Source organism: Lathamus discolor, chromosome 3 (genome assembly GCF_037157495.1).
Source record: "Lathamus discolor isolate bLatDis1 chromosome 3, bLatDis1.hap1, whole genome shotgun sequence".
In the NCBI taxonomy this organism is placed as follows: Eukaryota; Metazoa; Chordata; class Aves; order Psittaciformes; family Psittacidae; genus Lathamus; species Lathamus discolor.
The window spans coordinates 134,493,069-134,516,762 of NC_088886.1; the positions used below are offsets into that span (position 1 = coordinate 134,493,069).

General features: G+C 36.2%; 1 protein-coding gene across 12 annotated transcripts in view; it reads right to left on the reverse strand.

Moving 5' to 3' along the window:
• EXOC6 (exocyst complex component 6) overlaps window positions 1–23,694 on the reverse strand; it is a 93,534-nt gene that overhangs the window by 13,877 nt on the left and 55,963 nt on the right. For 11 of the 12 annotated variants that reach the window (XM_065671921.1, XM_065671922.1, XM_065671918.1 and 8 more), the window contains 2 exons: window positions 19,186–19,327; window positions 11,780–11,853 (listed from right to left, as the gene is read on the reverse strand). In XM_065671921.1, the coding sequence (XP_065527993.1) occupies window positions 11,780–11,853; window positions 19,186–19,327 (216 nt within the window). The remainder of the gene's footprint in view (window positions 1–11,779; window positions 11,854–19,185; window positions 19,328–23,694) is intronic. The other variant, XM_065671925.1, reaches the window with a different exon arrangement.

Sequence of the window (23,694 nt, forward strand, 5' to 3'; positions counted from 1 at the left end):
CAACTGAACAGTCTGATTCAACACAACTGAACAGGCTAATTCAACACAACAATCTAATTGCTTTTCAATCTGTGACTGGTTTCTTTGGTTTAGTTTTAAGATTTGAGTGTTTCTCAAACAAGCTGCAGATCTAAAATATAAAAAGCAGCATCTTGGTGCTCCTGATTCTTCTCTTAGGTGGTCATCAAAGGCCTCAGTGTTTTATTCACAAGGTATCTCTCTGAAAAGCCTCTGCTGGAAGCAGACACAAATACAGCAACTGCTCAATAAAGTATCTCAGCTGATCTTGGGTGGCAAGTTAGAATACATGGAAAGCCACTGAAATCAAAGACATAACAGGCCAGAAACCAGCATCATTTTGTTTGCACCCAGAAACAAAAATCCAATGCAATCCATAAGGCACAGACACTTACAGATGTGCCCATCACGAGTTTACTGTAAACAGATAGTTATTTCTTCCAAAGTAGTGCATTCAGGGTATGGCTGCATAACCACCCTTCATAGCAGATGAAGTTACATCTCTTAGTGAAACCTATGCTAGACCTGGGAACCATTGGACAAGGTATTCCACAATTGGTAGTTCAGGAATGTAAATATAGACAAGTTAAAAGCAAAGTCAAAATCACTAAACAAAGTTTTGTCTTCTTTCCCAGGCAACATTCACATTCTTTCTTCAGCTACTAGAAGATGTTTACTTCCACATTTATTCTATCAAATGACTCTAAAAACATTTTATCAAATACTTCAGCCCATACAAAATCCTTAGACTTGTTCTTGTTTTTCTTGTCTAGACAATTTGGTTTAACAGAGGCTTCTGAGCCCATTAAGTTGCATCAACAAGAAACCCAGATAACTCAGAATTTGGTTTTTGTTGGCTTTTTGCAAAACTTCTGTCTTCATCTGCTGCTATGTTTGCAGACATATTAAGGAAAACCCTTTCTCCTTAATGGCTTTTCTAAGAAACATGTCTTCAAGAAATTACTCTCCTTAGAATGTTCTCCTTTAGAACATGCCTTTTCTCCTCACTTCTCAAGTGACAATATTTTCTGAAAATGTTTTATCTGAAACATTATTTGCTACAGTGCTCTGCAAAACAGAGTAATTCCAAACTAGTAGTATGTAATTTGTAATCACTGCTCTTCAAGTTTTAGCTCCAACAGATCCCAATATATGTCGAACTTCTGCTGAGTAATGATAGCACAATTCAGCCTCTAATGCCTCCTGCAATTTGAAAACCTCTTCCTCTGATTTTACTTGCCACTTTGAAATGTTATCCCTCTCTGGTGAGTAATCCTGTGCTAGATTCTTTTGCTTCTTAAACGAACATTATTCTCACCCTTTATTGACTGACCACATCTATTATCACATGTAAGCAGTGTTAATCCTCTAGTAATTAACACCCTTATTAAAGTAATTTTAACTCAAAGAAGTTTAAATCGCATTATTGGTTTTATTTAATTAAGCTACAGGGACTGTTTTACACTGTCATTCGAGTTTTCAGCTCCTGCCTTTCTAATCTACCAGTTACACAGGTTCCCCGTGTTCCCCCAGTTACCTGTGTGTTTCTGTCTAGGAATTATTCAGTATTTTTCTGTTTTGCTGTGAACTTTCAAAACTATCTTCTATGTCTATGGACACAAGACTTAGGCACTATACTGAACATATTACCATTCCCAAAGCTACCATTTGGATGTGCATTTCAATGATATTATGAAATCTGTCCTTACACAGGGCTCAGTATGTTGTCAGTGCTCAAAATGAAAGAGCCAATTTTAATGTCCTTCTCATACGTCCTAAGCAAGGGCAAAGATTTTTATTTAAACTTTAGACTGGCAAAAAGAAAGGAGAATCTGAATGCACTGAGTTGTCCCACTTGCAAAGGCTGGCTTAGCACTTTTTCTGTTGGTTTTAAAAATAAGTCAGGTTTTAAAATCGTATTTTTGTGTGTGTCTACTGCTGCATATTCCTTTCTATGGGAAAATACCTGATCGCCAAAGTTCTCTTGCAGATCTCAGGTAAGCTACTCAACTGACATGTTTGACACAGGGTCAAAAGATGAAAACTGTCCTCTGATTTAACTGCATCATGTTACACTGTGCACTTTGGAAGAGTGTTGGCTAATTGTGTGTCCTCCTGGAACTATTTCCTGGAGGCACACTGTGAAAAGAAGGAAAGCTTGTGCTCTCCTGGGAATAAGGCAACCCAATCGTTTCAGGGACTTCATACACCATTAACTGTCCTTTCTTCCCTTTGGGTAAAAACATCTCTTCAAATTTCTACTGTTTAAAAGAGGAATGTTCTTAATTAGTCTTAGCATAAACCATGGGAAATTATAAATGTAGAAACAGAAGGATCAGAACAATGAAGTACGTTTATAGATAAGAACTGAACTTTTTTATTTGTCTTTTGTCCCATATCTTTAAGTTCTTCTTTTCTTCCCCATAATCTACTTCTTCCATCTACTCGTATTTTTACTTTTTTTTTCCACACATTTCTTTGCATTTCTGTTCTTAGTCATTCATTTTTTACCACCACCTCTCTTTCTATGATTGAAAGGTCTTCTAAGTTGCACTGCTCCTTTGCTACTAATGCACTAGGGAAAGTCTTTTCTGGGAGTTTTCCCTTAGATTCTAAAACATAACCTATGTGTGAATCTTCTATGTAAACTTTATTTGTTATTTCAATATTCTTTCAAACAGTGCAACTTGTAAGATGACAAATTGCTCCAAACCTGACACTCCCATATATATTAGCATGGTGTAAGCCAGTATAATATAAAACTGTGCCTAAGAAAATGCTGGTTCAGTCATATTGCTCATTGTATTATTAGTTCATTCAGAAAACAATTATTTACTTAACAGTATGAAATACAATTATTTCTTTTGCCAGCTGTTAGTATCTTTGTACTAACAGAAAGAAAATATGAAGGTTCCATCTCCCAGATTTCACTGACTGACCTGAAGCAGTCAGTCTGAACAATAGTTTTAATTTGTATTTCTGCAATGCTAAAACACCCAGCTGAAGATCAGTGTCACATTATGGTACATATTGTACAAACACTTTTGAAGATATGTTCCTTTTTTTTAAAAGACACTATGATCTAAATGAATAAAAATTCATTAGCTACATTTCACTCACTGAACTGCTTGTTATACTATGTCCACACAATTCCTTCTTTACGCTGTTATTGCTCTGAAGCAAAGAACAATTCCTGTTTTCTTGTTGTAAATGATTCCTTGGATTTTACTGGATTTCACAATTGTCCGGTAGTGACTTCCAAAGAAGAGATGGACTACCTTTCTTTTTCACAGAAAAAAATAGCAAAAGGAAAAAAATGGGATATTCTGCCAGCTGCCTGTGATGGACAGCTAATTTAGAGAAGAAGTCTTGATTGATACAATTGAAAAAAAATAATGAATGCAAATCTGTAGGGTCAAGGGGCTAGAAATGTTGCTTGATACATACTACATATCAGTAATACTACCAGCTTAGCTAAGGCTGGCGGATATAAGCAATTTTGGGGCACAAATTATTGAATATGCTAATGCAGTTACCAGTCCCATGGCTCCCTGATGGGGAGACTAGGACTCATAGATGTTAAGAGAATACAAATAACAAGTAACTTGAAGGAAAACAATAATTTCTTCTTTTGTGTTTTTCAATAGGAACCACATACCACCCACAGGATTCAGAGGAAGTCCTGTGGAGCTGGGGGCTCCAAAACTGAGCTCCATCCATCAGCTCAGAGCTACCGAAGGGCCCAGACACAATGGTAGAGATCCTGCAGCAACTGGCTGTCAGCAGGAAGACAACAGCTTGATAGAATGCATTCACAAACTTCAGGAAAGTCAGGCACCCAAATCTTCCTTCCTTGCATTTACATCACTTCTGACGTGACAAAGATAAAGGCGAGGATCACATAGAGAGCAAAACTGCTAGCAGAAGAAAACTATAGAGGAACTTCATACCAGTAAGTAACTTCCAATGATTGGGATGTATATCAGTGACTCAAAGAAATCATGAGCAGGGGTTTGCAAATACTGTAGGCACATGGATCATTTTTTTCTAACTCAAGCAAGAGATCTGTTAATTGAGAAATTATCTGAAAGTGAACCTTCTGAAACTTTTCTACCAAAAGGTCCTTCAGCACAAGAATAAAGCCTTCACCAGTGCTTTCTCTCATAACATCTTGGAAATGACTGCTTCATAAATAGTCTTCCATATACATAGCATGCCAATTACTGAAGAAATTTAGTGTCTAGCCCAAGAAGACTAAAGCCTTTGGGTTCTGGCATTATGGACAGGGTACAATCAGGATAGGCACTTCAGCTACTAAGGATACAAATTTAGTGCCATTTAGGTCACAGGAATTTCCTCTGTAACTATGGGATGAGCTTTCTTGAATAGAAACGCTTTCTGGAGATACAAAGTTTCCATTGCAACAACAGGTCAACAGGTTTTGAATTAATTGATTAAGTATTTCTTGTGAAAGTACTGATGACTAAGAAGAGCTGAATGCTGATTAAATGTTAGAGTTGGTAGTATTCAGATAGGGATTCAGGTACATTCATCTGAATAGTCTTGACAGTAAATTTTGCTTACTTTTATGTTTGGGCTTGGTTTTTACAGATTTTCTTCTAGTACCTTGATTTGATCAACCTCTCCAGTGAAACTTTTAATAACTTTTATGATTGTAGCATTTAGAAGCTAGAATTCCCCTGCACTGCTCTTAAGAAGTCATATGTTTCACCTGCACATGACAAATGAGATCAATAAATACCATTTCCCATCTCAGTTCAAAAAATTATAAATTCACCTAACAACCACAAAAAAACACACCCTTTCGTTCAAATAAGGCGTATGTTCTTATGCAAAGGCTGTTATCTGCAGGTCTCTAAGTTAAAATGAGACAGCATTTCATGAGTTCTGTAGTTTCCTAAATACATAGTATAGATTTCTTGTTAGCTCATCTAATTCTTATGTATACCTGGTTCAGTAAGTGGATAACTAAGAGAATTTTATCCCTTAACTGAACCAGCTTAAACAATCAAGAAGAAAATTATTCCTTATTTTTGATAACTTCCACGGTTTAGGTACCTACAGCATTCTTTATTGTCAATTAGAAGATGGCATTCAGTTTAAGCATTATACCTTTCACCACATAGTCTTTTGTGCACAATCTACTATATTTTCCTCCAGAGAATCTGGTACAGTTTTTTTGCCATAGATAGATTAGTGTATCTTGTAGTTAAACAGCTATATGTATATAGTTTTAGTTAAGTAAGATATTGACAGGGCTACTGAAGGGAAGTAACAGCATTTGTAGACTGAGTTCTTCAAACCTGTTTTCAGGTATGCTCCCTTATTGTCAGTAAGTGAGTATCTAGACGAAAATGTAGTACTCTACCAGCATGTTATTTGCACTTCTCTACTGAAAAAGGTGCATTCAGATGTTAAATTGGATATAATCTGTTTTGCACTGAATTTGATGAGTGATTCAATGGCCTAGAGAACCCACATACATCTAATACCTGGCACGTGCTCTTAGCTCCTGGCAGTAACAGGGTAGAAATACCTACTGCCAGGAAATGACTGAGTTGCCATCCTGCTTTGATTCTGCAAATCCTTGTTAAGATAGTGTATCCAAAGCCATGCTTGCTTTTTGACTCCCCACTGGTAATTTCTGTGCATTTGTTTCCAAAGTTCCTAATTCTTACCAGCTGGCAGGTATAAATCCCATTCCAGTAATAAGCTGGCTTGTTTCTGTGTACAGAGCACTGATTGAGATCTTCCTCACAAATATCCAGACACACAACTTGTGATCTGAGACTACTAAGATTACCTACAGGCTTCACAGAATCTAGTTGAAAAGGAGAAATCAAAAGTAAGATTCCATTGGGGAATATAAGTACTTAGAAATAAATCGTTACATTTGTGTGAAGAATTTTCATTTACTTCTAAGAACATAACACTCTGAAACAACATTGTGTGTCCCCCAAGAGCCAGATAACACACATTTAGCATGCAGTCATACTCAAATAACTTTGCCATTTTGCACACAGGTATGCATATGCATGTTACCCCTGTATGATGCAAATATATTACATCAAGCCTTGAAGTGTCCTGTTCTGCTCACAGTGTACCTCAAGCCCTCCTGTTTTAGAGCAGTCAATTTGTGGAGAAGAGAAAGGCTATCAAGAGCATTGCCTTCCTCCCCCAGCAAAGTGAGAATCTATGGTCTGAAATCCAGAGGGGTGCAACTTGTGTTTTGCTGCTGTCTGAAATCTGAGCTCCTTTTCTTTAGCTGAATAAGCAGCATTGCACTGAAAACTAGAGAAGCACAAATCCCATTACATAGCACCCTGAGGCTGGGCTTCATGTTACAGATGTAACATGCCCCTCTGCTTGTTCAGAGAAGCTGGGGAGTGCATGGAGAGGGGAAAGGGATCAGTAAGCATTGTGAAAGAGCCTCTGTGAAGATGAAAGTCTCAACAACCATTTCCCTCAGGAAGCAAAAGATGAAATATTCTATACTACCCACTAATTAAAAATTCAAACTGTTGCCTTATGAAAGACATGCTTACTTTTATCTTGAAACTCTGAAGTTTTAAAGACTTACTCCTAAACAAACTTAGGGATTTTTCCATCTTGGAAAATCCTCATATTTTTCAGTCTAAGATACTTCTCTGGAGTAGAGGCCAGGGGTGGGTGTACCTTACTAATTTCAAAGCCTAGGCACTGTGTGGGCTGGCAGCCTGTGAAGGAAGCCACAGCACACGTTCAGAGCGTTACATCTCCAAGAATAATGGTGGATAGGTTCGGCAGCAGCCTGTAACTTATTCTCTGAGGTCTATTGAAGGGCTCAAAAGCATTCTCCACAGGAAACACAGGTGGTGAGAGCTTCAGCATGCTGCATATTGGGGGAATCAGAGACAAGCCAGAGCTGAAACGCATTTATTACCACAGGAAATTAATTCAAATTAAACACTGCAAACAAAACAGTGGGGAAGACTGAGCTGTCAGCCTGCCTTTAGTGGCAGACAATCCCATGGCTGGGATTGAAGTTCACTGATCTGTTACACAGCTCCTACCTACAGTGAGTTACTTCTGAGTTTACCAAGACAGCATCAACTCTCGGTGATGAAAGAGAAGCAAAGAAGAAAGAGATGGAATATATTATGTACTATTATGAATTTTCCCCTTCAAATAAACTTACACCTGTTTTATGCAGCACTAGAGCTCAGACAGTTAGCAATATTCCTCACCAACAATATACCAGAAAAATGTATTAGAAAGTAAATGGACAAGCAACCCAAGAAACCATCGGCATAATCTCCGTTATGCTTTGGAATCAGACGAAAATGTATTATACTCTTAAATATCAGGTATCAATATTTGGAAGGGATAACTATTGTGTATTACCAATAACTTGAGCTCATAGAAATGCTTATCTATATGCATATTTACACACATCATAAACAAAAGTCTGACAAAAATGTATTTTCTAATGTTTCCACGGTACATTATAAATCACATTGATCACATTATGACTTCATGTCTAATTCATCCCTAACGCTAGCAAAATGTTAACAGAAACCACTGAAATCATCAAGAATTTTCTCCCATACTTACTCAGAATTTAGTGACTTTGTCATTCACAGCCCTTGGTCTCCCAAACTGGGGGACACTATTATCAACTTGTAAGCTCTGTGTTACCATGTGGTGGAGATACTGCTACGGTGGGTGCTTGGGTTACCAACAGCATATGATTATGTTCACTTGAGACACCTGAGCCTGTTGCAGGACCAACACTGACAGCAACTGGAGGATATTAACATGTACTTAAGAGCCAAAAAGCCACAGATGAGACACAGTTCTCCTCACCCATGGTAAAATAAGGCAATTCCACAACTGTCAAGCTAGCTGAGATCAGGCAGTAGAGGAAGACGACCTGTTTGAATCTGAAGTAGTGCTCGTGGCAGAGAGAAACACTAGAAAAAACTTGTGAAGTCAAAAGTGAAAAAAAAAGCCATGCTGCATTTGCAGCTTACGTTATAACTCTGCAGAAAATTTTCATTTCAAGAAAAGGCATTTGTTACCATCCATTTGGTTAAGAATCAAGTAATTTGCTCTAGGAGAGCAACTGTTGACCTCTCAGGGTACCACAAGGTTATCATTCCTGACTGCAACAAACTACACTGTCTCTCCAAAGAGTAAGGCACAAATTGTAAGATTTAGGCCTTTTCCCCACAGTATTTAACTGTATATCCAAGAAACTGCTTCACATTCCAGAGTAACCCTAGTCTTTAGTCAGTAAAGAACAGATCACAACTAGGACAAAACTTATTCGTGTTGTAGGCTGAGCTTCCTCGGACACTAATTTTAGTAGGACAACCTAAGACCTGTTTACTTTTGAAGGTTAATTCCAATCAACCTAGGATCTGAACTGGTAGAAAAATCTCCAGTTTATCCCACCTCATTTTGGGCCACTGCACAATTTACCCAGGCTCCCTGTATAGACAGTAGCGAAAAATTATCTTCAGAGAGTGATGCAAGCCACAGGAGAGTTGGGTCATCTTCACAGGATGCCAGAGACCAGTCTCTTTAGAGCAGCACATGACACTTTGATAATCTCCTTGATGAGGTGGCTTGACCCTCAGTGACTTTAAGTGGGGTGAAAGGATGCACATAGGTATGACCTGAGGTCATACACTAAGACAAGTGGCATGAGACATGACACAATTATTGCAGCTGTACAGAACCATGAATCTATTCCAATTTTCTTTACAGCTGCTTGCTGCTTTAGAAGCTGCTAAGCCATTTGGAGCTGCAAGTTTCTAGATGATCAAGGTCATGTGATTCTCTATCAGTATACACTATGTGGATTAGCTCACCACACCAAGTCACCACTGTAAGATGTTGAGATACTATGGTTATGGGAATAGCACAAAAATATTTATTGGCTAGAGTTTCTAGAGATTACTAAGATCTTTAAGGAGCATGTTAAGTATGACCAGAGTTTAAGAGGGGATAGTATAATGAGAAAGAGGTGGCTTGTTAAAGGGGAGATTGGTAAGTGCCTGTCACTTCATGATTCCTGGCCTCTTAGAGCTTCCTACTCCTAACTACTGTTCTTTTCTTAGAAGCAAGTCTTTCTCATGCTAGCTATTTCTGTTTGTTCTTCTATGTCTGTGGAAGGAAGAAGGATAGAAGTGGGCTTGCTGGGGACAACATGCTGTCCATACATTGTCTTCAGAGAAAGACAGGATCAGGAACTGTTAGGATGAAAATACCTATGGCAATTCTTTTCAAAGCTGCTCCTCCCCCCATGGTAATCATCCAAGTGTAGCTCTTCCCTCTCTGTTTTCCAAGCTGGCTCCTTGTAAGTGACTTTACTTCTTTAGTAAAATGTGCTACAATATTCTACTACCCAATCCTCATTAATCTCACACATTGCCCTAATACAACAGAGAGTAAGCTGTTGTTGAGATAACTGGCTTCCATTAGCAACCATGTGATTGGCAGGACGATAAAGTCTTTTCCCTTGCAGGTCAGCTGCTTTTTAAGAAGAGGGCAATCCTGCTGATCCATCTTTTAGCTACAGTCTCTCACTGAGTCCCAAATCTCCTGCCTTTTAGCTTTGATACGGTTCAAGCTTTCCCCCTTGTATCAGCCCCTACCTGTCATCAGCTTCTCTGTACCAAACAGGCAATATCAGGAGTTTGACCTAAGGGCACAGTCCGGGTGGGCAGGTAAAACCTGACCACTGGACCTACTTCCTTATCTTTCATATCCTGCAATTCATGAAGAAGTATCAAATTCAAACTAAAAAACAGAAGCATGACCTTTTATAAGAACTTTCTGAAAAAGGCTCTGTTGCCTTTCTAAGTATTCTTGAAAAGAACTGTCATCCACCCTATTAAGATAGAAATGGATCACAAATAAGGAAGAGAGGGAAAACACTGCAAATCCTTACTAAATTGTAATTTTTTTAATGTGTGCTTGCAATACTTTTTGGTGAGGCACTCAAAAATATAGTAAAAACTGAAACAAATATACTAGAATTATTCTGTATCTATAAGCTCCAATTGCAAGCCAATAAGGACAGTTGCCCAGACTTTTGCTGTTTATAAAGTACCTGAAACTGATTAGATTCCCACAGTGTACAGAGCATCCTCTATAAAGCATTACTTGCATCAAGAAAATTCTAAATATAAGTTGCTAACATAAACTGAAAGCTATCATAAGCAACATAACCCCTACTTTTGTGACATACTTGATAGTTGGTACTTAAAATATAAAAAAAATCTTATCTATTTCCTGTAGCAAGTAGATACACAGCCTGTCCTCCTGCATAGCTAGAAATCACATTTTTCCTTGAAACAAACATAGGCTATGCAAGGATTTATACCACTTATGTGGATGACAGAAATGGTGCCAAAATCTCTCAGCATCCTTTCCCCTCAACTAAATTGATTTAGTACAAATTGAAGAGGTTTAGTCACTTCTAACATTGATAATAAAAGAGGAATAAAAAAGAATCCAGAAGACGAAGGCTGCTAGTCGAGGCAAGTCATGCGGTATTTGAAATCTGGCAGAGTACATCTTTACATGTTGAATTCTAGAACTCTAACATACAAGTATTACATGAACAAATCCTACGGCCACAATCCTATATCCTCCTTGCATAGCCCACACTTATCCCATTATGGATATTGTTCATCGTTATATTACTGTGAGAATATAACAGACAACTCCACCTTCTAACATTTTCATTTAAAAAGACACTTTAATGAAGTCCTGTCTAAATATTAGGAGAAACTGGAATGCTTTTGCCTCAGGAATTTTCCCTTCTGAAATGCCTTTTCATAATCTTGCTGTGAAAAACCTACTAAGTTATTAAAAGCAAAAATATTCTTATTATATAGAAAAATTATTATGGAATTATTTCTAAATTTCTCTTCTGATGACTTTGACAGGCTCATAATGGTGCTGAAAAATATCACGAACATCTGCAGAAAGCTAAAGATCCTCCATGTGTAGTTTATGATTCATTTCACTATTTAAATGACACTTATGCTCGCAACCTTGTGAGGTAATAAATCCTTTCTAAAAGGTTATTTCAAATATGAAGGGGTTTGAAAATGAATTTTTATGGGTGGATATAGTGTCAGAATTTAGAGAGCAGGAATAGAAATAACTATGTGAAATTAAGACAAATAGATTTTAGTCTGGAAAAACCTTCCTTTTGGTAAGTACCATGGAAAAGTGCTTCCAGTATTAAGGAATTTAAAATTAAATTTGATATAAAGATCAGCCAGCTGGAATAATGCTGTTTTCTAATAGTTTAGAAGAATTCTATGTAACAAATTAAGAAAAGGAAATGCAAAATAACACCATGGCTGATTTTGCTCTCCAGGGAGTAGTTATGTAGACAGAAGCAATTGCTCAGAGTGGAATCAGGCCAGCACACACCATGGTAACATGTACACTCATGCAAAAGGCCTCACAGGATCTTTACAAAATGGTCAAGGCCAAAATTTTATCTTATATACACGTAACAGTACCGCCGGTAGCACAGTGCCCCCTAACAACACACTGGAGAAAGAGTTATATGCTAAATTACAGGGAATAGTGCCACTAACAACAATTCAAATAACCACTTCTCAAAACTAATTACATGGGAATGCAAAACCATGAAAGGTTCTTGAATTTAATAACTTCAGCATTGGTCAAAAGGGGAAATTAGCAGGATAAAAAACAACAACTAGTGTCTTACTTGTCTGAGGTCGATGAAAGCTAACTGCAGGGTGTCTCCCTGGAATCCGGGCACAGGCTCAGAACTAGCAAACACTGCAAAGAAAGGTTAAAAATATTACAGATGTAGATTAAAAAAAAAAATCTAACAGAAAATCAAGCTCTATGCAATATAAATGCTAACTAGCATAAAAATAAAACTAGTTTGATAGAAATAGATTAGAATAATAGAAACATAGCTTAAACTAGTAACTCACAGTGATTAAACCCAGCCAAACCAACAAACAACTTTTCCATCATTTGTCCAATAATCCCAAAGAATAATATCTTTAGGAGTATTATTGGGAATTTTGCTTACAGTTCTAACTCAGTAGTATTGCTACAACCAAAGAAACCAACATCGTTTTTTTTGGCCTGGGGTGAATGATTACTGAAGAATTTCAAAATAATACAAATTCCATGGCGGTCAACATATTTTCAAACATCTGCTTCTGTTACAGCATCCGCACTATAAAAACCCCACCTCTGGCCAAACAGCAATAAAAGACAAACACTAAGGTGGGAGTTTGTTTATTGTGTAGACAACAGGTAGAAAGCTCTACATGCCAAAATCAGAGCAGAGCTGAAATGTCTGTTCGTGCCTTTTAGCCAGCTTATTAATAATGAAATTCTGCTCTTCTTGAACCCAAAAATATCCTGCAAAATTGGAAGGCAATACTATGTTAAAACCACAGAAAATGGTAACACGGTAATGAAAAAGGATAGCTGTTTATTTAAATTAGGAAATTATTGATAACTGTCAAACTTAAAAAAAAATATAGGATTTTTCCTTCTCCAAGTCACATATTAATAATAAAGACACCTGCAGAAACACCCACTGCCTCACATCCCTACAGATCCAGTGCTCAACTCTACTGTGCCGCAAGGACTCCTACTCATATTCAAAAGTAATACAAAATCCTTAACAGTTTGGTTTTGATTTTTTGGTTTGGGGGTTTTTTGTTGGCTTTGGTTTTTTTCATGTTTTTTTTTTTCTTGTTTGTTTGTTTTGGTTTTTTTATTGCTAGTTAGAAAATTTGGATCATCAAGTGGAAGTAACACCCAGAAAGATATTGGTGTCTGAGCTAACATGACAATAAAATAATGGGCTTAGTCATTTACTTCTAAATGTATGTTTTCAACTTAAAGGAAACTAATGAATTCAAACAGACTACCCTACAGTCTAAAAATTATTATACGGAATGCATAAATGAAAATAAAGATTCTTATTTAAGTGGTACAAGAAGTTACCAATACCATCTCAGAATATCTATGATAGCTTAGTAATAGATGAATATAACATCAGAGTAGCAGTTATACCAGTAGACGCAGAATTTATTACTTGTATTGTGGTAATGCAAAAGAGAAAACAGTCTGTACAACTACCAGCCTGCAGAAGAACAAAAGATCTCCAGGCCTATAAAAGCACCGTTCTGAATGCCCTAGGCTAAAGGGTTGGGTGTCTTCATGGCTCTCTTCTGCAGGTATTTCATGGCCACTGGGATCACCCTTTCTTCATAGACAGGCTGCGATGGTGGCCCCCTTGGTCAGTCAAACATGGTATTTAAAATAGGAACACCATACTATAGCATGGAATTCTTAGCAATGCCCCATACCAAACAGCTAAAAAGAGACGCATGGGTTATAAGCTGTGGTAGCACACCAGCAAGGAGGATAAGCGTGATGGTCAGAAGGGGTTTTTTTACATCCCCTAAATGAGGGAGGAGAACCTATACTGTTCTTGAAAGATAAGGCTTATCTGTATCTGATCCTGTATAACTGTATACACTGAGACCTGCTCCTCCCACTAGAATCTGAGCTCCTCCAGCTCCGCCATGGTAGCACTGGGAGAAGGAAGCTCTACAGCAAAGGAATGGCTTTAGAACTGAAAAGCGAATATAACTGAAAAGTGTGACCTGCATCAAAATGTTTCAGTTAGCTGCTGCCAGGTTATACTTTGGTAGGTACTTTTCCTATAGGAATACTTTTACTTGCCATAGGACAAATATTTGCATCCTTTCTGCAGCTCATCAAGCTTTGAGTTTGGAATTTATCCTAATAATGCAGTAGGATTTAGTTTGTCTATATAGTACCTACTACTACTGCAACTATAGAACAAGAAGCACGCAACCACGACAGAACCAAACTTAATTAGTGTATCAGCTTTGTTCTTTTTAACTACAATTTTATATTGTGAATGCATTCACAACACCAGGGACACTCGTTACAGGACAAGCATTTATTCTCACATTTGGGTCATTTTTGACAGGTGACTACAGTAGAATTTGTTTCATTATTACAATTTCAGAAGTTCAAAGGGCAAAAAGATAATCTACTTATGGTAACAGTCAGACAGTTCCTCCTCCGCCCTCAGCTCAGGGCTTTTAAGTTTTGCTAACAATTTTACAAAGCTAATTAAATATTTTCTACTGCACAGCATTTCAGGAAGATATTATAAGAACAGGATTAACATTCTTAATGTCTCTGTCCTAAGGGTCCTTTTCCAAATAGTAATGAAACGTTGTCATATATACATCTTTTAAAATATTCACCCTCTACATTCATTCTAGGCTTAAAGAGGATTTGGAGGAGTAGGGGGCTGGTTAGTTGGTTGTTTTAATGTGCATAAGAGCATTCAGGAATTTTATAATATATGAGAATGAAATGAAAAGATTAAACTGTCACATATAGAAGCAAACAACTGGCTGCTTGGAAGTTTGTATCAGGAACTTCAATGTTTTTCAGGAAAATAAGCTGAAAATACGCATTACATTAATCTGTTATTCACAAGGGTTTTGCTAACATCTTTCTCTGCACTTTGCTGATACTGTGTAGACCTTTTCTTTGTATACAGAACAGGATCTTTGGCACAATGTGTGTCCACTATATATACAATTTCAATGTACTTCCTACAACAGGCAGTTTGGGAATTTACAGGAGGTAGGATCTAATGAATAAAGTACGTAATAATACAAAACCAGGCTGGGAGGTAACACATATATGAGAATAGTAAATTTAAATATTGTAAAGATTACTTCAGTCCATTTTCTTTTGAATACTTTGCTTTGATCTTTTCATTACATTTTGTATACAGGGCATACATGAATTGATGTATATATGTGTTAATGGATATCCTAAGAAAAAGGCTCTGTCTAACAAAATAGAATTTAAGACATCTTTAACTGTAAATTGTACTCAATTTCTATGCACTTCTAGATTTATTAACAGGCTTCTTCATTTTATTCTCTCAAAACCACATCTTTTAGCCATCATCTGGTTGTGACTCTCTATTGCTTGGGAATTCAATACCTGATCCCTAATAAATAGTTTTGCTGCTCAGAGTCCTGACTTCGGATGAAAAGCTACACTAGGACAGTTTTACTTCATTCTCATAGCAGTGATTCACAGGCAGGGCAGCAAAGCTACAAATGGATTTTTAAAGGAAGAGTGGAGAATCGGGTGGCAATCTCAGCAGCCCTCAGCCACTTTGCAGCCCTGTTGGATGCTCCAGCTGTTCAAACACGCCTGGAGGGGAGCCTCCCTGAGGGAGCTGCCAGCTGGCCAGGCAGCAGCCCCCAGCCCTGGCCCCAGCGAGGTCTCACTGCTTCCCCTCACTCCCGTGCTGCCATATGTGACTGGCAGACGAAGGATGGTCTCAACCGAGTTAAGTTAACCTGGCTTCCCAGATGGGAGAAGAAGCAGCTAAAGTGAGTGGCCTCCAGAGAAGAGTATAGTGCCTTTTCAAAGAAAAATAGGATTTGGGTTCTTCAGATTCTGGCATGCCCACCTGGAGATCACCTTTCTGTATGCTCAACAGAGAGCACTTGGGTCAAAACCTCTCTTGCTCTTGGATACTACAGCTCTCTACACAGTGGGTGAAAAAGCAAGGGCTGGCAGGAAGCCCTACTAGAGCTATTTAGCAAGGTACATTGCATCATACTTTGCGCTAATTCTCTGCTATCCCATGCTCACTAATAGGTGGGACTCAAAACCTCTTCATCTCTGCACAGATTCATGTCTGAGTGAAGGATGCCCACTCAACCATACCTCCTTCTGCAATTAATCCTGTTTCACAATTCAGCTATGTTAAAACACATAGATGATGAATATTACTTGTAAGTCTTCCATCAATTAAGAATTTCTGACAAGTTCTAATTCCTTGATAAAAAGTTGATATAAGGTATCTAGATTTGGATGGTATAAATTACAAAATACATAGAAAAAGTAGAGAAATACTTCAATTAGAAGAGGACGAGCGGAAATAAAACTGAAAGCTTTTGGACTTTTTGGAAGGGAAAAAAAACAACTTATAGAAGTAGAGAAAAAAGACAGTAATTTGATTTGTTTTGTTGTTTGGGTTGTTTTCTTATTAATAAATCATCAGAGAAGACCACTTTGTACTATTACTATTCTTGAGCAAAAGCAAAGAAAAAGTAGCTGATTCCAGATTTTCTGCTCTACTTTGCATAGAAATGCAGTGCAGGATGAAATCCCAGAATTCAACGCAAGATCATCTCCTTCCCTTCCACCTTTCTTTCTTGGAAGTCTACCTACTATTCTACTCATTTGCTGTGACTATGAACTTCAGCAACCGCCGATTTTAATGTATCAGTGCTCATTAACAAATTATTGGGTTGTTGGCTGGACTGCTGATTAATTTTTAATGGAGAAGAAAAAAAAAAGCTGACAAGTAATCACATTTTCCTGCTTTCACTTAGATCTCCTTCAGTTCATATTAGAAAGAATAAAAGTGCAATGTTAAAGATCAGAATAAATACCTAGAATATTGCCAAGATTACAAAAAAAAAAAAAGTATTTTCAGATACTTGTAACCTTTTACACATATCTTATCCCACATAACTTCTTAGTTCAAAATGCACCTGAGTATACTCCACTGTGTCTATAAGTAAAATGACAAATCCATGTATACAATACAGTAGGAAACTACCCAGCAGTTGAGAATTATTCGCACAGTCTAAGCACTAATTGAAACGTCACTGTCATATCCATTAATCTCAAAGTGTCAAAGAATAAAGCTAGGGGAGGGTGATGAACAAGAACATAAATCACAGGCACACAGTGAGGCCTGGAATGTGCCTGTGATGGACCTTATGAATGAAACCACAACAGCAAAGAAGTCTGAGCAAAATCTTGCATCGATCCCTTATTCCACAGATTGTAAGCTGTTATTTATTGCAACATACTATTATGACAAGCTTCCATAATTATCTTTAAGCTACTAAAAGGGTTTCTGTGCAAAAAAAACCCAATTTTTTTCTAACATGCTTTAAAAGCTTTGCAGAAATGAAGAATTAAAGTTTATTTTATTTGCATCTATAGAACCCACACCAGATGTTTTGCCCTGGTGGAAAGAAAACATTTTTCAGTCTTTAAGTTACTAGCTTTTTGAAACTTTCTCATTTTGGCTGAAGGTTCTCCATGTCTTCAATATGCTCAATATAACTGCTATATATAACAAAACATGATGTCTCCAGGTTATATTTAAATCTTTAAACAATGAAACATAACCATGTTAGATTAGCTAAAACTCTCCTAAGATTTCCTCACTGACTGAAGTTTCCACTGTGCAGCAACAAAAGATGGTAGAAAGAGCAGTAATAGATATGAGAATGGTACACTACAGGGCAAAGGCTGAAAAGAAAAAGGCCTGAAAGCAACTCAGAGACCAGACAACAGGCAGACTTGTTGGGACTTCTCATTACTTTGCTGTGTTCATACTGTGAAAGTCACCTGCAAAGCATAAGTTTTATCCCCTGTACTGCTAGAAAACCCCAAGTGAAACCATGAACTGCTTAATCTCTGCAGTGTAGTGAAGTACTGCATTGTTCACAGATATTTTAAATATTAGTAACAGAATAATATGGTAGTGGGCAATCTTTTCTCACTGCTACACTATTTATTCATAAGGCAGATGACTGTTTAGTGGGTGCACCAATTCCGCTTGTCTAGATGAATGATTATGGTGTCAGTACTACAAATACCATGGAATTTCTGTTTTCACAACTAGGATCTTTTTTACATCTAGAAAACTACACAAATGCACATACCTCTACCTGAAAAGAACACTACTAAATTTGCAACATCAAGTATACTAAAAGTAAAAAAAAAAATAAATAAATAAATCAAACCATTATCTGTTTGGCCAATTTCTGCTATCACAACACAAACTTTAATGTCATGATCACTTATTTTTTCAGTTGGACGCTGATAATCCCATCGATTTATTTCACACACAGAAAGGCCTTAAGGCTGTGTAATGAAGAACTATCAGAATGATGTTACAGTTTAGCTGGAATGTAACAAATGAGGCAGGAGAAGGAAAGATAAGCATACAGTTAAAATGTAAAAAAATGCCCCTTAACTCTGTCCCTGGACTCCCACAAGAACCTTTTGTGATACCAAACAAATTGCTTCAAATCAAATTTAATTTCCCATGGGTGGCTGCTATTTAAGTAGCCAATTTTTTCATGTGTCCAAACTAAAAACCTCAGGATGTGACTTGCACAGCTCCCCCATTTTACAGCTGTTACCAAAACCATTGAGAACCATGCTTCGAACACGTAAGAGGAAAGATACTTTGAAAAAGAGAGCATAAGTATTGGAAAAAAAACATGCATTGAAAAAAATGCTAGTGAGTCTTTTCATTATATCTCAGTCATCAACTATAAAACCAGACCTAAAACCTATTCTTAACATACTGATGTTATGGAAGTAACTTCCTTCATACAGATTAACAGCTCATCCTCGCAGTGACCTGCATGCAAAACACTGAGGAAAGTAATCTTGCCTTCAGTGTTGGATTGAACCAGTTTTATAAAATAAATCCGATGCCATATATTGAACAGTAAGGATAAAAGAACATCTAATGTTTACCAAATCAGTATTATTATTCTGGAGAGTGAGTAAGGCAGTAGTAGTTCTATGAGGGAGGAAAACCTATGTAACAGCACATTTAAAATTTGTGTCATCATAAATAAACTCAAGAAGCAAAATTAAAATTTCACAGACATTTGACCTTTTTTTCCTCAACCATAAACCCATAATATTTATGTGGTGCTTTTGGACAATTTTGTACTATTGTCTTTTTAATGGATATAGCAATTATGATCCCATTAACAGTAACAACAGATGCATGTCTCAATCAGATACTTGAGTTAAAAAAGGTTTCATAAAGAATTTCCCAGAAATGTTAACATACTTACTCAGAAATACATTTACAAGAATATGGTTTTTTGGCTTGTTTGTTTGTTTGTTTAAGGGCAAAGCTTTAGCAGATTATGGAAAAAAGATTTGTATGCGACTTTCATTAAATAACTTTTTTGCAGTATTAAGACAGATATAAATAGGAATTCTGGAACATCTACTTACATTCACACTGTATCACATCTAAATTAAACTGCTGAATTGCTCCCATGCTTATTTGTTTTAATTCATTGTCCAGTAGCATCTGCATTAGGGATGTTGAAAGATGCTGGCAAGCTGACATGCAAGCTGTCTGGGCCACTTTTCCCTAGTAGAAAGAGCAACAAATTTTAAGATAGAAATAAATTATATGTCATTAAAGAACTGCTGGTTTGCTTTTAATGTACACTGAAGTGTTAATGGTGCAGGGCTTAGATTAGAAGGAGAAGGATCATACTTGCTATTATTTCTTTGACCTGTTTGCTTTGTTTCTATTAAAGCAATCAGAGATCTAAATTAAATATATGGTAGAGCAACAACTGATATTTCTTCCAGAAATCCAACTGTTTTCATGAATACAAGGACATTTTAAAAATAATAACAATATAAATTGCTGAAGCATATGAACAGTTTTGTGGATTTATGTTAATCTTTTTCACCCAAACAATGAAAGCAAGACTATAATGCAAATAAACATGCTGTATACATTTAATAATAGTCAGTAAAATAAACCCAAACTTTTTATAAATCAAAATCACTGCTTTCAGTTAGGCCATTTTTCATAATAGCATGTGCTAATTATTGGCACTTTAATTGCCTGAATTCCATCTCAAAGCTTCTTGCTAAATTTTTACAAATATTCATGGTTATCCATCATCTTTCAGGTGCTTAATAAGTCAGTGCTGCCAATAATCAACTACTAGCAAAATGAAATGTAGCCCTCTGCTGTACAAAGTAGAAATCATTTTCCAAACATAGCCTAATTAGTAACATTTCTCTTTACAATGTATATGTAATTGAGACAAATCATTTTCCAAATATGAGACCAAAAAGTAAAGCACAAATTCAGATTTTAATTTGGTAAAATATTAAAAAATAAAAGAAAAAGTGAAAGATATGGAAATTCTAAATTAAAATTAACAACATCAATTAGGACCAGATACCTGATCTATCTATCACCATTCTATCCACAGCACTGCAATCTTCTAGATCAGAGTGATCTTGGCTTTCAAATCTGAATTATACGAATCTTTGTAGCTTAATGTACTGAAACTATGTTTTTCAACCAATATCTATGTTACAATATGTAATAAACGAAAAACAACTATTAACATGCTTACATGAAAAAAATCATAATTATGTAATAAACCTACTAGGGCACACACCACTGTTGTTTTACTTATATCCGTCAGTAAAGCAAAGACACCCATTTCTCTAAAGCAATGGTTCCCTAGCTGTTTTCTGAAAAGTCAGATTGATCAATTCACTGTTGACTCACAGAAACACATAAAGCAATGAAAAATGGTAAGGATAGACCACTTTGATCTATCCAGTTCACTGTTCCCAAGAGTTTGGAAAGTTCTGCTCCGACATCTGTAGAGCCAGATCTTGTCCTTAATAAGACAATTTGCTCATGTCATTTGAATTTTCATCTATACATATAACTGAAAGCAAATTTGGCCCTAAATATTTTTAACTTCAAAAATCCATTCTTTGTTACAACATAATTAAAATGTAGACAACACAATGGAAAGTGTTCACTCTCCTCACATGTCACACTGAAACATTAAATGGCTTTTGCTAATACCTCTTCAGCATTAGGACACCTTGAACAGTTAGAAGCTTTATATCTAAAATGAGATGTCAGTTTCTTAATTGAAAATCTCAGAAAAGCAAATAACATTTTTTACTGAAACAGATGAACTGACAACGAGGAATGTAAGAAACAATGCAAGAACAGCATGCTTAAAAGTCTGCCAAACCCAATGGTAATTACACTGGGAGACACGCAGCTCTATTCCCCAAGCAGAACAATATCAATATGAATAGGGGAAAAAAAAAAAAAAAAAAAAGAGGAAAAAAAGGGGGGAAAAGAAGGAAAAAAGGAGGTGAGAAGGGGAATCAATGGGCCACACTTCATTTAATTACAGTGTAGTAGGTTTGAAATACTTAATGGAAATGACATTTTGATTTAATGGAACAACTAGTGCATCTCTGTTTAATGTACTGCTCCATCAAATCAGCTCCATGTCCTATTTATGCTGCCACTATAATGTAATAAAAGTACAACCAGATTAATAGGCTGTCAAGAAAAATTTTAACATTTAATTTATTTTACATGCAAATAATGTGTACTCTTATAATACTTTAAATAAAAGACATAATTTTATATTTCTAACAAGCATCTGTAGTTAATTGTTGCAGTCTGGCAAATATCAATAGTACTGGAGCACATGATAATGGTTACAATGCAGAAATGACATGGTAAAAGCCACTTGGACTTTAAGTATCACTACATGTGTGTTTAATGTTTATTTTTAAATTTTATAAAATGGAAACATCCTAACATTTAAATTATTTCCAACTATGTAACTTGAGCTACAGGCTTATTGTTCACATGACACATCAACAAATAATAGGAGTTTACTATACACAGTTTATACTTCCTCAATACACTCAGATCTTTTAAAACTAGAGAAAAAACAAAGCTACAAATATCAATCAAATGCTGACTTTTAACTGAGAGTAGTGTGAACTTTACTGTTATCCTCTTCAAAATACAGTGCTTCCCAGTTCAAAATACATTTGATGTGCAATATTCAGAAATAAATTAAACTCAAATTCATGTTTGACAAGTGAGATACAATTAAAAATCTATCTTCAAAATTCCACCATCCACCAATTAATCAATTCCTTGCTATTTTTTTATAAAACATTTTGAAGAGGAAATTTAAGGATTCATGAACTTAGCAGTAAAACTTTTTTTCCAGAATTAAACAAATCTCTGTTACTTTTAAAACATTCTGAATGTTTATTATTTTCCAGGTTTGGGTGTTTGTTGTTTTCCTTTTTAAGTTATTATTATTCTTTTCTAGTAAGGTGGCTGTGGTTATTGTATCTAGCAAATAAATACTTATATTCAATAGCATGCAAATATTCAGCAGGCTTCTCGCATTCGCTCCAGTTGCCTCCCATTTGGAGACACTATTATCTCCGCTTTGCCTATGCTAATTGCTGCTATCTACAAAACCTATTCTTCCACTCAACCAATGTAAAGTTTAGGAAACAAGGACCCTATTCTATAAGCAAAAACACCTGCTAACAGTGTTAAAGGCAACTGTTTTTTTCATCCAGCCTTCACATTTTGCTGAAATACAAGTTTGTAAAAAGAGAAAACCCTTAGACAAACTTCTTATATTTCAAAGGAGCTTGTAAAGAGAATCTGCTGACATATTAAATCCTTTTTTATAGGACCCAAAAGCTTTTCTCCTAAGAACAATTGCAGTAAAGAGACATTTGGCTCCTAGGAAATTCCCAAAGGGTCAGCCATATGCATCCTTCCACGGCACCTTCGCAATACTCGTTTCTAAGACCCATGCTAGCTGTCTCAAAAGCAGCTTTCATCATTCACTGTGGTGTCAGTCAATATGATTTATGGACTGCATTCAACAAAGTCAAAGCATATAGAATGAGAAATATGACTACAATCTGCTAATTTGTTTTGTATTGAGCCACTTAGGAGTCAAAGACCTGGTGTCAGGCTGAGACCAGCAACACAATTAACCGGCCAGTGACAGATTCATCCATCCTCCCTGCCAGGTTGTGCCAATCAAAGACAGCATGAAGCAGCATTTGGAGAAATCAGTAAGAAAACCCATTCTTTAAGTAGCCCGTGGAGGCTGTTGATTGACAGTTTTTAAATATAGCTGCAGAAAACCACCACCCCTTCACCCTCGCTGCAAGCTGTGAAATTAAGGTTTTGCTGCCAATCACGGTAACAATAAAATAACACAAACTGCCATCCTCAGCATAAAAGGAAATAGCAAAACTTATGTTAAATCTAAGAAGCTGAGGAATTCATTAAACAATATGAAATGACATAATGAAAAAATTTCTAAAAATTCAAAGAAACTAAACATACAGATTTTATTAGTCAGATTAACTAAAGCATTGTATTACTTAACAACAAGACTAAAACCCAACATTTGAATTATTGTTAATATACAAGTATAGTAAAAAACAATAATGGAATTTTTAAGAATCAATTCTACTTCCAGTTTCTGCCCCAAGTTCTACTGAAATAATAGAGAACACCTACTTGAAAGTAATTTGTTCAATACTAACTTTATATTGACAAAGTATGCCAAGAATAAAATTTCAGCTAATTCTAAACTTGTATTAAAAGCACTTACATACACACACTTTATAATTTCAATTTAACTGATCTGAAAATAAAAGGTAAAATTTTTCTTTACCTGTTCAAAATAAAAGCTAAAAATTGCAGGTATTTAATAACAAATTTGATCACCAAATTGATTTTATGAGATTAATGGTTGTATAATGAAATTTCAAGTTGCTTTTTGAGTCAAAATATCTAATGGAACTATAAACTGCAATATGAAATTAAAATGGGATGTAAAAAAAACCTGAAAACAGAAATAATCTTAAAGACTAAACTCTTGTGACTTTTTAGAA